The sequence below is a fragment of the Anolis carolinensis genome, chromosome 1 (assembly GCF_035594765.1).
Source record: "Anolis carolinensis isolate JA03-04 chromosome 1, rAnoCar3.1.pri, whole genome shotgun sequence".
Taxonomy (NCBI): domain Eukaryota; kingdom Metazoa; phylum Chordata; class Lepidosauria; order Squamata; family Dactyloidae; genus Anolis; species Anolis carolinensis.
Window position 1 is genome coordinate 357,843,504 of NC_085841.1, and position 15,188 is coordinate 357,858,691.

At 40.5% G+C, this 15,188-nt stretch overlaps 1 protein-coding gene across 2 annotated transcripts in view; it reads left to right on the top strand.

Annotated features, from left to right (window-relative positions):
• The window catches only part of dhrs7 (dehydrogenase/reductase 7), a 32,758-nt gene that overhangs the window by 14,319 nt on the left and 3,251 nt on the right, over positions 1–15,188 (top strand). For both annotated transcript variants that reach the window (XR_010002228.1, XM_062968600.1), the window contains exons 3-6: positions 9,651–9,757; positions 11,729–11,968; positions 13,790–13,912; positions 14,496–14,711. Coding sequence is in view for 1 of the 2 variants with exons in the window: in XM_062968600.1 (XP_062824670.1) it covers positions 9,651–9,757; positions 11,729–11,968; positions 13,790–13,912; positions 14,496–14,711 (686 nt within the window). In the remaining variant the exon portion in view is untranslated. The remainder of the gene's footprint in view (positions 1–9,650; positions 9,758–11,728; positions 11,969–13,789; positions 13,913–14,495; positions 14,712–15,188) is intronic.

Consider the following 15,188-nt stretch of genomic DNA (forward strand, 5'->3'; position numbering starts at 1 on the left):
AATGAACTACTTTTTCTGTCAAATTTGTTGTATAACATGATGTTTTGGTGCTTAATTTGTAAAATCAACCTATTTTGATGTTTAATAGGCTTTTTCTTAATCTCTCCTTATTATCCAACATATTCGCTTATCCAATGTTCTGCCGGCCCGTTTATGTTGGATAAGTGAGACTACTGTATATATGGCAGGAGTTACACTTATAAAATGTATCTGTTCCAACTTACAAACCAATTCAACTCAAGAACAAACTTCCAGAACCTATTTTGTTCCTAACTTGGGGACTGCCGGTATATGGAATTATCCCCATCATATCGCATCAACCAAAGTGTGAGATCTTTGGTCATAGCAGGCAGGGATGGAAAGAATATGTGTCCTTATTCATTTCCTGGGCAAAGAATGCTACTTATTTCCTTGGAAACCTAGTTGGGAAGAATAACATTCTTATGAATGTGGCATCAAGAGGTCTTTGACTGCTATTCACGTTTTCCAAAACGTTTCGGGAAATTATTCTTTGCCAAAACATGAGTTTTTTTGCATTAAAATTGTGGAGTGAAAATTACAGAACGCAGGAGCCCCTGGTGACGGCTGACAGGTCGGCGGTTCAAATCCGGGGAGAGTGTGGATGAGCTCCCTCTGTCAGCTCCAGCTCCCCATGTGGGTACATGAGAGAAGCCTCCCACAAGGATGGTAAAAACATCAAAAAATTCAGGTATCCCCTGGGCAACGTCCTTGCAAATGGCCAACTATCCCCTACCACAAACCTTAAATGTCTTAAGCTGCTCCTGACATGAAAAAAAAATTACAAAATGACACACTTTTTAGTGTAAATATGTACCCAAATGGAAAAATTGAGGTTTGCTGATATTTATGTGCTAAAAGCAGTAACCAGGCACAACTACCCATGGTATTTGGAAATAACCAAATGTATTTCTGTACAGAAGAATTTAAGGGTGTATTAACAACTGGTAGGCTGTTAGGAATTGTGGGAGTTGAAGTCCAAAACACCTGGAGGGAGGCCCGAAGTTTGCCCAGGCCTGATGTATAAATACTGTATAGAAATACTTGTTTTCTTTGCAGCAGAGAGAAAACTAAAAATTACTTGTCCTTATTTACAAGGATGAAATAGTTGAACATTTACATCTTTAGAGTGAAGATTCAAACCTTCCCTTTCATTTTGCAGCAGCTACATCTACTACATTGTCATATCTAGTTTTATTGCTTTTTGTGTATACATCCTAAGCAAATAATTGTACTTGAAGTGGAAAGGATTATCTCTGGCAAGGCCAGATTTGATGATCCCTCTCTTTAAATGTTCTTAGTCATATACCCAGAATTGCACCTGCTTTTAGGGTGGTTTAAGTCTGTTATTGCTCTGGCACCCATAGCTGAGGCACACCATAGAAATCTCCATTTATTTCTCCTCTGTCTAATCTTATTGTGTATGTTAATTTTTCAGATCAAGCTCTGGCCCACATTCTGTTTAACCAATAAATGCTCTATGTTTTCATACTTTAACTCCATCCTTACTGCACAAACCAGAAAGAATATAGAGTCTTTATTTGGTAGATTCTCATGTTTGTTTTTGAATAAGGAAAATAAGCAATAACATTACTCTAAAGTGGACATTTTCTCCTGTTATTTGGCTTATCCAAGTTAAGACTTCTTCCCGAAACTTTTGTACCTTTGGACATAACGGCCACATATGGTTCCAAACTCCTAATACTCCGCATCCTCGCCATCACAATTTTGGTCCTCCATTATTGATCTTTTGCAACTTCAGTGGATAATACCACTTACAGATAGCTTCCAATGTGTTCTCTCTAGTTTGAGCTGATACTGATGTGTAAGGTTGTCTTTGCCAAATTTATTTATTTATTGTGTCAGAAGCGAATTGAGTGTACAGTTACAATGTATAGAAAAACCACAAAGTTAAAAACTTGGCATTATGCTAAATGTCCTTTGACCAGAAGCTGGCCATTTGGAGTAACGCTGGTGTTAATGTAAGAAGCTTCTCCATGGTGCATGTGGCAGGGCTCAGGCTGCCTTATAGTAAGTGGTCTGTGGTTTGCTCTTCTCCACACTCACATGTCGGGGACTCCACTTTGTGGCCCCATTTCTTAAGGTTAGCTCTGGGTCTCGTGGTGCCAGAGTGCACTCTGTTCAGCACCGTTCAAGTCACCCAGTCATCTGTGTGCCCAGGGGGTAGTTTCTCATCCGGTATCAACCATGGATTGAGGTTCCAGATTTTAGACTGCCACTTTTGGACTCTGGCTTGCTGAGGTGTTCCTGCGAGTATCTCTGTGGATCTTAGGAAGCTGTTTCTTGATTTAAGGCCTTGGCATACTGGCTGGTATCCGAACAGAGGATGGGTTGGAGATGCCAATGCCTTGGTCTTTTCATTACAGGCTGCTACTTCCCAATATTGGCTAAACAGTATACAGTAGAGCAGGGGTCCCCAAACTAAGACCTGGGGGCCGGATGCGGCCCTCCGAGGTCATTTACCTGGCCCCTGTCCTCAGTTTTATAATATAATAAATTGTATATACATATAATATTGATAATAATATTATAATGTAATACAATATAACACTAATAATACCATATAATAATATTAATTATATATTCTATATTACATATAATATTACTAATAATATTACAGTATAGTGGTATAGTTCAATATAATAATTACATAATGCTAATATTGTGCTATGCTAATAATATAATATAATATATTGTATGTACATATAATTTGTAAGCTACTCTGAGTCCCCTTTGGGATGAGAAGGGTGTGATACAAATGTAGTAAATAAATGCAGTAGATAAATAAATAATAAATACATTTTAGACTTAGGCTCGCCCAAAGTCTGAAATGACTTGAAGGCACACAACAAAAACAACAACAACAACAACAACAATCCTAATTAACTTGACTATCTCATTGGCTAGAAGCAGGAGCACACTTCCCATTGAAATCTTGAGAAATGTATGTTGGTTAAAATGGTTTTTATTTTTAAATATTGTATTGTGTTTTCATTGTTGTTGTTGTTGTTTTTGAACTACAAATAAGACATGTGCAGTGTGCATCGGAATTTGTTTGTATTTTTTTTTCAAATGATAATCCGGCCCCTCAATAGTCTGAAGGATTGTGGACCGGCCCTTGGCTTAAAAAGTTTGCGGACCCCTGCAGTAGAGTCTCACTTATCCAACATAAACGGGCCGGCAGAATGTTGGATAAGTGAATATGTTGGATAATAAGGAGAAATTAAGGAAAAGCCTATTAAACATTAAATTAGGTTATGATTTTACAAATTAAGCACCAAAACATCATGTTATACAACAAATTTGACAGAAAAAGTAGTTCAATATGCAGTAATGCTATATAGTAATTACTGTATTTACGAATTTAGCACCAAAATATCACGATGTATTGAAAACATTGACTACAAAAATGCGTTGGATAATCCAGAACGTTGGATAAGCGAGTGTTGGATAAGTGAGACTCTACTGTAGTTTCTTCAGTGTTGTAGGGCGTAGACATCCTGTGATAATGCGGCATGTCTTATTAAGAGCCACATCCACTGTTTTAATGTGGTGATGTATTCTATTCTGGGCATTCGTATTCAGCAGCAGAGTAGCAAAGTGCAAGGGTAGATGTCTTCACTGTGTCAGGTTGTGATCGCCAGGTTGTGCCAGTCAGCTTTCTCATGATATTATTTCTAGCACCTACTTTTTGCTTGATACTCAAGCAGTGCTGCTTGTAAGTCAGAGCATGGTCCAGAGCCCAGGTATTTTGATGTGCTGTAATGCTCCAGTGTAATTCCTTCCCAGGTAATCCTCAGATCTTGAGATGCATGTCTGTTCTTAAGGTGTTTTAGATGAATTAGGAATCGGCTGGTTTTCCCTCCAATAGGCAGTAAGAGCACCTAAAGCTTCAGAGAGCTTCTGTTCAACCATTGCCAAATTGAATTCCATTTATGTTCATCTATTTTCATTCCCAAATCTGATTCCCTTGTTCCTTTAAAGTTATCAAATATAACCTCTTGTATTATTCGCCCATAAGGGATTGCGCTCTCTTGTCTTGGTTAAATGAAACTGTGGATAAGGGTTTCACAGTTCAGCGGTCCTTCTGTATATACTTTTCATTGTCAACTCAGTTATTTCAAATTATAGCATTAAAGAAATTCAGCCAAACAGTGATATAGCACAGACAGACATTCCTTTGATCCCGTTGACTTTTCACCCACTTCTCTGAAAGCCCTGCCAAGTGGGGCAGAGGGGAGAACAAAATGCAGCATTGGCAGTTTCGGCAACAAAGAAAATCTGGGGGTGGGGAGTTATCCGTTCAAAGCCTGTGTGATAAAACAAATGTCCTCCGTTGTGTTTGCTCAACATCTGAAGCAAGCAGGATTTGTGTTTTTCTTATGGAAAAAGAGTCATAATTATTAACTAATCCGTTATACGTTATTCAGGACTGGTTTGTACTCAAAGTAAAGGGAGGGTCAGGGTCAGAAGGATCAACTTTGCTTTGAAGACATTGCAGTAGTTTACTTTGGGGAAGAGAAACCCACTGAAAACAAGGCAATGTTGTAATTGGCTCATTGTGATGTAGCATTAAGTTTTAGGGCTGTCAGTTAAAACCGCCATTCATTCACAGTTGATTTTGCTCTGTATCTTAGTTTGATCCCTGCTGCTAAGTTTCTTTACTTTACTTAGTGATCCCTCGTTGTCCGAGTATGATGGCCCTCCAAGTGTAGTGTCTTAGTGATGGGTACATAGGTCACTGTGGAGTCCTATTCTTGACCCACATGTCCTTCTACAGTGAAGGCATCTGTTTCCAGGTTGAAGGTGGTCCCAGTCAGGGTTGGCTTGACGCACCTTTCTCTTGGCACATTTCTCCCTTTTGCCCTCCATTCATGCCTCTTCGAATTCCGTAGCACTGCTGGTCACAGCTGACCTCCAGTTAGAGTGCTCAAGGGCCAGGGCTTCCCAGTTGTCAGTGTCTATGCCACAGTTTTTAAGGTTAGCTTTAAGCCCATCTTTAAATCTCTTCTTGTCCACTAACATTCTGTTTTCCATTCTTGAGTTGGGAGTAACTGCTTTGGGAGACGGTGATCGGGCATTCAGACAACATGGCCAGTCCAGCAGAGTTGATGGTGTAGGAGCATCCCTTCAGTGCTGGTGGTCTTTGCTTTTCCCAGCACACTGACATTTGTTTGCCTGTCTTCCCTAGAAATTTGCAGGATTTTTCGGAGGCAACACTGATGGAAGCATTCCAGGAGTTGAGTGTGAAGTCTGTAGACGGTCCATGTTTTGCAGGCATATAGCAGGGTTGGGAGGACAGTACTTTTATAAACAAGCACTGTGGTCTCCCTATGGATATCCCGATCCTCAAACACTCTGCTTCATTCAGAAGAATGCTGCACTCTCAGAGCTCAGGCAGTCTTGTATTTCAGTGTCAATGTTGACATTTGGGGAGGGGTGGCTGCCACGGTAGCGGGAATTGTCTACATTTTCTAGTGTTATACCATTAAACTGTATTTCTGGCATTGCAGAGGGGTTGGCTGGTGCCATCTGGAAGAGCACTTTGGTTTTCTTGGTGTTAAATGAGAGGCCGAGTGTCTCATGTGCTTCTGGAAATGTGTTTAGAGTGGCTTGTAGGTCTTCTTCTGTATGTGCACAGACTACGTTATCATCAGCATATTGGAGTTCTATAACAGATGTTGTGACCTTGGTTTTGGCTTTCTACTGAGGTTTAATAGTTTGCCATCTGTCCGATAGATGATTTCCACTCTGGTGGGAAGCTTCCCATTAACAAGATGAAGTATCATAGTGATAAAGATGGAAAATAAGTTTTAGGCACATCCCTGCTTGACACCTGATTCCACCTTAAATGGGTCACTTTGGGAGCCGTTGCTGTCCAAGACTGTTGCCATCATGTCATCATGAAGGAGCCGCAGGATGTTCACAAATTTGTCAGGGCACCCGATTTTTTGGAGGATGGTCCAGAGAGCGCTGCGATTCACTGTGTCGAATGCCTTTGCAAGGTCAATGAATGCCCATGTACAGAGGTTGGTTTTGTTCCCTGCATTTTTCTTGGAGCTGTCGTGCAGTGAAGATCATGTCCACTGTTCCTCTGGAGGGGCGGAAGCCATTCTGGGATTCTGGGAGGGTGTCTTCTGAGACAGGGAGAAGGTGGTTTGCAAGGATTCTTGCGAGGATTTTCCCAGCGGAGGTTAGAAGGGAGATACCTCAATAGTTTCCGCAGTGTGTTCTGTCCCCTTTCTTGAAAAGGGTGATGATGGTGGCATCCTTGAAGTCTGCTGGGATTTTCTCGGTCACCCACACCTTTTCAATGAGCTGGTGGAGTTGTGTCAGCTCAGGTCCATCCTCTTTAAAGATTTCAGCAGGGATCCCATCAGGTCTGCTGGCTTTGTTGTTTTTTTAATTAGCAGATGACATTTATTTATTTATTTATTTATTATTACAACATATATTTATATTTATTTCAACATATATTTATATTTATATATATATATGACATTGCTGACTTCCTCCAGACTAGGCAGCGTTCCAAGCTCATCCCTAGTTTTTTTGTTGTGGGATTTGTGAGAGAACATCTTTGGCCATATTGTATCTGCAATTCAGGAGTTTGTGGTCATGCTCTTTCCAATGTAGTGCAATTGGTTTTTTGTCCTTCAGAAATTTGGTTCTATCTGATGAGCGTAGAGGGTGTATGCCATGGTTTCTTGGTCCGTAGATGACCTTTGTGGCTTTAAAGAATCTCTGAGCATCATGGATATCTGCCAAGTGTTGGATTTCTTCAGCCTTTTTTGTCCACCAGATGTTCTTGAGCTAAGTTCCGTGGCAATACATAGTAGAACAATATCGAGACCTCAGCATGGGATTCCTTTATGGGGTTTTCTTTTCTAATCCCACATTAAAGCTGCACATATTTCTATTTTGTTGTTATGTGCCTTCGACTGGTTTCTTCCTTTGTATTATAACCTATATAGTATCAGATATTCATTTATAGTCTCCTACAAATAAATAGGCTTACCCTGGTTAACTTCCAAGATCAACTGGGATCTTGTCCCTCTGGAAATAGATCAGACACACATACACACACTCCTTTTATGTTATTGTTAGTCCTGCCCTTGTTTGGTACAAGACACACTAACCTTGAATGTGTAGCATGATGTTTCTTACGCCTTGATAATGTCAATACTGTTCTGTATGTTCTTAACTCTTGTCATGGGACTTGATGAATCAGCAGGGGGAAATGTGAAACAGCACAATTTTGGACCTCCCTTCTTTTTTCCTGGCTTAGGCTTAAGTCACAATTATGTATAGAAACTGAAGTTCTGTCAGACTAATGGGGCTTCATTACATGTCAAACTGGAATAATTTGGTAATCAAAATGCATATTTTGTTCCTAATAACTTAACAGGCATCCTTGTGGAAGGGGATCTGATGGTGCATGTGATGTTGTACACTATGCGCCTTGTGATGAGACTTGTAAATGGTCATGATAATATTGAATGTTGATGTTCTTTATGAAGCTAGGCCTCACACAATCTGGCATCCTCCAGATCACTGGTTCCCAACCTTTTTTTGATCAGGGACCACCCTCCAACATTAGTACCAAAAGGGTCACAAATCAGTTTTTGGTCTATTTTAATTTGGTTATTTGTGGTGCTAATTCAGAAAATTGTGGTTCTAATTTAGAAAATTGCATTGGATAGACCACATCAGCTCTAATTTCTGATACAGAACATATGCCATCGAGTAGTCATTTCTGCCCACAGAAAACCATATTTAATAATCTAGAGCTGATGTGGTCTATCCAATGCAATGTTCTGAATCAGCACCCTAAATAACCCCAGGAACAGACCTAAAGACAAAGACACCAAGGTGCGCCCGCTTCTGGGCGCCCCATGAAATGGCTCCGCTTAGGGGGAGGGAGGAGAAGCAGCAGTCAGAAGGCTTGTTGTCGCACCTTTTGTGGGTAGTCAGCCTCCCCCTTCGACATCCCCATTGCCTCGGCACTATAAGAGGGTTTCGCGAGACCAGTTGCTCTCATTGCAATGATGAGGCCGCAGACCATATTTTAGTTCTTGGGGACCACTGGTGGTCCACGGACCACAGGTTGGGAACCACTGTTCCAGATGTTTCATAATATGATTCCAATCATCCCCAGTTAGCAATAGCAATCCTAGCTGGAAATGATGGCAGTTCATAGAATCATAGAGTTGGAAGAGACCTCATGGGCCATCCAGTCCAACCCCCTGCCAAGAAGCAGGAAATCGCAAATGGCCATCCACTTGTAGTCTAAAATGTTGGGTCATACTGGGCTACGTAGTGTTATATTACACTTCCCATTGCCGAACCTTTCACAAAGTTTCTGATGCCAAGAGTGTGTGACTTGCTGAAAGTTAAGGGCTAGAAGGCACAAGGTGGATCTTCTGCCTCTGAAGGATACAAACCTGGACTAGTGTTTTCAAATTATAAGGAAAGAGATGCCAATTGAATATTAGGAAGAACATCTTGATAAGAGCTGTTCAGTGAAGTGGACCAATGCAGAAAGTGGAGGATTTTCCTCTATTATGATTATGATTATTAATGGCTGTTTGTCAAGAATACATTTGCTGTATATTCCTGCGCTGAAAGGGGTTTGTCCTTCCAGCTTCCCAGTTATTTTTATTAAAATCTACATACAATAAATATATGTAATACAAAGCATACAGTTCATCCACTAACAACTACTACAAAAATACAGTATGTAAACAACTATAACTGCACCTGAAAAATTGAAGGAATTGAAGGAATGCATAAATTACAAAGAAGAAAATAAAATGAATTAAAATTGACTCCCAACTTTCCTATCAATAGTATATATGATATTAAGTCTTACTTCCCCCATATTCATACTATTATGCTCATCTATTACCGGATGCTAAACCTAAACTCTTGTGGCACAGGCTGGTGAGCAGCTACTGCAATAAATCACTCTGACCATGAGGTCATGAGTTCGAGGCCAGCCCGTGGCGGGGTGAGCACCCTTCAATTAAAAATAAAAAATAGCCCCTGCTCGTTGCTGACCTAGCAACCCAAAAGATAGTTGCATCTATCAAGTAGGAAATAAGGTACCACTTATAAAAGTGGGGAGGCAAGTTTAACTAATTTACGATGTTGGAATGAGGAAGTGAGGAAGTGCCCTCAGAGTGGATGATGAAGCAGCTGCTCCCCCCTGTGGCCAGAATCGAACATCCCCTCAGGAGAAGGTTAAATTGCCTCTGCCTCTGTCTTGTCTCTGTCTCGGTTCGATGTGTTTATGGGCATTGAATGTTTGCCCTATATGTATATAATGTGATCCGCCCTGGGTCCCCTTCGGGGTGAGAAGGGCAGAATATAAATACTGTAAATAAATAAATAAATTTCCAAAACCCCACAATTAATATTTTCTTATGAAGAAAGATGTTAGTGGGTCACTACCAGACAATAACCAAGTTATGCCAATTATTTACATGAGCTTATAATGAGATTCATACAGAGATTTGTAGGGCTAATTTTTCAAGTGTTTGTTTTCATTAGCCCCCCAAAACCATATGGCTTTCCATTTCTACCACTGTGCTTTTTTGTTTTTAATTTAGAGATGAGCAGCCTAAGTGACAAAGATATCCTCATTGTGCCGCTGGATTTGACAAATAGGAGCACCCATGAATCTGCAACACAAAGTGTTCTGAAGCATTTTGGAAAGGTGAGTGGGACCAATTTTATTCTTGGGTTAGAGCTCTAAGGGGCTGAATATGTGGGCAGGGTAGCAAAAGTCCTATGTTCTACAGACATCTTGAAATAATAACACATTATATAATCTGGCATTTTTCAAGATAGCAAGTGAAAAATCTCTTGTGGCTTAGTAGTCCTCCAGGACATAGTAGAAGCAGAAGCAAAAGGTGTTCATAAAACAGTTTATTATAGGTGGAAGATGCTAGGTGTAGTTGGCCCTCCCTTGAATCAATTGCTCCCTTTTCATTTGGTATCCCATGCCTTTGGTTTGCTCTTCTTGGGCTCTGTCTCACTGGTGTTTTGCCTCATAGCCAAGAACGTTGGGAGATGCAGTCCAACATCTGGAGAACTTCCTGTCCTCCTTTCTTAGTCCTATAGCTTCTTACAGTTCCCTGATAGCTACAAATGAACTGGGGTCCTGTGCAAGTAGCCAGGTGAACTGGTGAAGGACCTACTTTGACACACACACAACTCTTCTTGTTTCCAGAGCTAGCAATGTAGGAAAGCATTGTATAGCCAGCATGTAAATCAGACAGGTTGACGAGGCAGGAGAAGGCCACTCTGACTTCTCTCTGCTGTTCTGTTTTATTAATGGTCTTCTCATGGTCCCACTTCTAATTTGTAGTCTGTGTTGGTTGCAAATTGGCAGAAGGGGTCCCTTGTTTGTAAACCAGTTTGCTAATCTCTTAATCAGCTAGTAGATGCTCTTCTAGGTTAGCAAAGCAACCTCTCCTTGGCTTATTTATTAGGTTGTGCTTAAGCATCCTCTGACTATGGTAGAAAGCAATACAGTCTTCTGGTGGAGAGAAAAAGTGGGGTATAAATAATAATAATAATAATAATAATAATAATAATAATAATAATAATAATAATAATAATAATAAATGACAATCTTTTTCTTTGCTAAGACTGTCGGAAAAACTGTGCTAAATGGCTCACCTAATTCAATATGTTTCTATTGTGGCCAGTCAGATGCCACAAGAAAGTCCACAAACTATATGAATGCATTAGTGTCCTATTATTTATTTACAGTATTTATATTCTGCCCTTCTCACCCCGAAGGGGACTCAGGGCGGATCACACTGTACACATATAAGGCAAACATTCAATGCCATATAACATAGAACAGAGACAGACACAGAGGCAATTTAAACCTTCTCCAGCTTCCAGCTTCCTGAGAGTATGCTTGATTCCGGCCACAGCGGGAGCAGCTGTTTCATCATCCACTGCGACGGCACTTCCCCATTCCAATGGTGGCTGGGTGATTTTTATAGTGTCATAAATTAGCCTCCCCACATTTAAGTGGTACCTAAATTTCCTACTTGATAGATGAAACTATCTTTCGGGTTGCTTAGGTCAGCAACGAGCAGGGGCTATATTTTATTTTTAATTGTCGGGTGCTCACCACAACAGGGGTTGGCCTCGAACTCATGACCTCTTGGTCAGAGTGATTTATTGCAGCTGGCTGCTAACCAGCCTGCGCCACAGCCCGGCCCCTACAGCCCGGTCCTACTTCTACTTCCATCAACTGGTGCATTGAGTGGCATATTGACTCTGACAAGGAAGAAAAGATAGTGTCCATAATGGCTAGCCTGACCTTCTCCCCCAAACTATTGACTTCCATGATTTAATTTAGTGCTCTAGGAAGGCTTGCGTGTTTTATGTAACTAAAATCATCATTCAGCTTCAGTGGGTTTTAGTATTACCAATGCAAATTTAAAAAAAAATCAAAATCTGTCTTTTCTAGACTTCTGTTATCTTCCTGACCACTCACTGTTTTTCTAAACTTAACAAACACAAATATTATAACTTTTTTCTTGATGTGGATGTGTTTACAGCTTCTTGACCATTTTAGTTCCCCATTGCTACTTCTTCCTCAGCTGTTTTTTAAATCTTCGAAAGCAATGTCATCTTTGTCTTTTTGTTTCCTCGCTTGCCAAAGATTGATATCTTAGTGAACAACGGCGGACGTTCCCAGCGCTCCCTCTTTGTGGATACGAGCATCGATGTCTACAACGCTATAATGGAACTCAACTACCTGGGCACCATCTCCCTTACGAAACATGTCCTGGATCACATGATACAGAGGAAGAAAGGGAAGATTGTCACTATGAACAGCGTGATGGGCATCATGGGAGCTCCCTTGGCTACTGGCTATTGTGCCAGCAAACATGCTCTGCAGGTGAGATTGTTTTTTCCAGATTGCCATTTCCCAGCCCTAGAGCAAGGTAGAGAGACGGTGATCCTACTATGCTCAGTGTTGGATAAGACCATTTAATACTAATTCCAATTTCTCTCTCAATTTGCTCTCCAACATCTAGACCAGGGGTCCTCAAACTTTTAAAGCAAAGGGCCGGTCTACAATCCTTCAGACTGTTGAGGAGCCGAATTATCATTTGAAAAAAAATACGAACAAATTCCTATGCACACTGCACATGTCTTATTTGTAGTGCAAAACAACAACAACAATGAAAGAACAATACAATATTTAAAAATGAAAACAATCTTAACCAACATAAACCTATCAGGATTTCAATGGAAAGTATGGGCCTGCTACTGGCCAATAAGATAGTCAAGTTAATTAGGATTGTTTGTTGTTGTTGTTGTTGTGTGCCTTCAAGTCATTTCAGAATTTGGGTGAGCCTAAGTCTAAAATTAATTAATTATTTACTTACTACATTTATATCCCACCCTTCTTACCCCGAAGGGGACTCAGAGCAGCTGTATGTACATACAATATATTATTAGCATAGCACAATATTAGCATTATACATTACTATATTGAACTATACCTCTATATTGTAATACTATATGTAATATATAACATATAATTAATATTATTATATGGTATTATTATTAGTATTATATTGTATAACATTGTAATATTTTTATCAATATTATATGTATATACAATATATTATATTATTAAAACTGATATAAAAATGTATTATAAAACTGAGGGTGGGGGCCAGGTAAATGACCTTGGAGGGCCGCATTCGGCCCCCGGGCCTTAGTTTGGGGACCCCTGATCTAGACTTTTAGTAAGATGATTTTGTGGAACCATAGGGCTCTGCAGAACATAGTTAGGGAATCACTGCCATAGACATATGTCCCCTGATGGGTCTTCCATTGTGATCCAGTGGGGTTCAGTACATTATATTATGACAGTCTGTATCTGGCTGTGGGACATAACCAGGCACGTCTCTGTCCTCCCACCTCTCCACCAGTCACAGCATTAGTTGCTAAAATAAGAAGCCAGTCTGCTATTTAACCTATATTCTTCTAAGGGTCTTCCCATGGTCACACAACTGGCTACTAAAGGTCTATGTAGCTCAGCCATCTGTACCCACTGTAGCCAACCATATGACAGTGGGAAGACCTATTAGAAGGGTATCGGTTCAATAGCAACCTTCTGCCTCTTTTTCTAGCAACTAATGCCAGTAGGAAGATACAGCCATTGACTTTTGGTTCATGAGTTCTTCCCCTACTCGTCCCTGGTATAGGAAATTAAGACCTTGTTGCTATTCTGATTACAGTATTATCATGTAGATAGGAGAGTACATGATCCAGAATAGGTCACTATGGTCACACTGGCTGGGGATTCTGGAAACTGTCCAAAAGGAATGTTTCCAAGGTTCGACATATTCATTTCCAATGTGGAGTTCTTCAATAATATATAGGGCGTTCAAAAATTATATGCACAATTTCAATTCTATATACAATGTTCAGACACCTTGCAGGATGGTGCTTTACAACTTGGAAATAGACTATAGATAGGATGATTAGCGCCTAGACTCTACCCCTGGAAGGCAATTAGACTCAGCCATGAGTGGTACCTATGATGATGATACCAGTGTTTGTCATAGGATTGCCATAAATCAGAAACAACATGAAGGCACACAATGACAACAATAAATATTAGCTCCCTTTTGATGTCCAGTAAAGAAACTTCGGCATAAGTGTGCTCTGCTGCTTTTTAACTGATGAATTTGTTGCTTTCCAGGGTTTCTTTAATTCTCTTCGGCCCGAGGTTGCAGAGTATCCTGAAATAAGTATAATTAACCTCTGCCCGGGGCCTGTCCAATCCCAGATCATACAAAATGTCTTTACTGAAGAGGTCTCAAAGGTAAGGATGGTTGAGAGGATTCAAAGAACAAAATAAACCAAAAAGTTTTCTTTAAAATCCAATAAAATGTAATATAGATGTGTGCCATTATTGCTTTTTGCCATTTGTTGTGGTGATAGTGGTAAAAATGAGTCTTGGACGCACACATAAAGATATCCAGATACCTGTGAGCAGGTAGTTGAAATATTGTTTGTCTGGAACTTTCTATAGCAATAAAGTGAGGGTTTTTTTCTTCCACTCCTGCTGGATTTTGTAATGGTGAGCATTGTGGCCTTTGAACAGGCACATAGTGTTCTCTGGCTTTGCCAGAAAATTGCAGAAGTGTAAGCAAGATCCTGTTAGATAACTTCTAATTGTTGGTTTCCCCCTTCTCCCCTTCATGGAGAAGCCATCTAGTTGTGATTCCCTGCATTTAATAAACTAGCATGTTGGGGAAAAGCTGAACACTTGAGCTATTATCTATAACATCTAGTTCTTTCCTGTATACTAAAGCAGTATAACCCAGACACAGATGTATCCGTATCTGTGCTGCATGGACAGTTTACTTTGCAGCACACTCTCATGTTTTCCCTTATTCATCCAGGTGAATGCTAACATTGGGGATCAGTCTCACAAAATGCCAACTGACCGCTGTGTCCGGCTCGGTCTGGTTAGCATGGCAAACGATATAAAGGAAGCCTGGATCAGCGACAACCCATACCTGGCAGTATGTTACCTCTGGCAGTATGCTCCTACCTGGGCATGGTGGCTGTTGAACCGCATAGGAAAGACGAGGATAAAGAATTTCAAGAGTGGAGTGGTATGTTAATTACCTACTGAATTGGGAGAGAACGTGTGTGATATACTCCAATACCTACAACCATACTTCCCCACTTACCAAATCTACTTTATTGAGGATGAGTTGTATGAGGAAGCCCATTCTGACAGTGATAGGTGGGAAGATGTTTCCATCGGGTTCTTTTGAGGGGTCAGGCTAGAAGAGGTTATTTAAAGATTACATTTAGCAAATGCAGTCATGCCGGCCACATGACCGGGAGATGTCTATGGACAATGCTGGCTCTTCGGCTTAGAAATGGAGATGAGCACCAACCCTCAGTCGGACACGACCGGACTTGACGTCAGGGGAAACCTTAGCAAACTACCTGATACAGGGTATTTGTAGGGTTTGTTTTTATGAAAGAGCAACTTGATGGCAGGGAATGAGGAGATGGAGTATTTTCAGTGTTAATGACTACAGCTCCCAGCATTCCTCACTTCTTACAGTAACTAAAACACT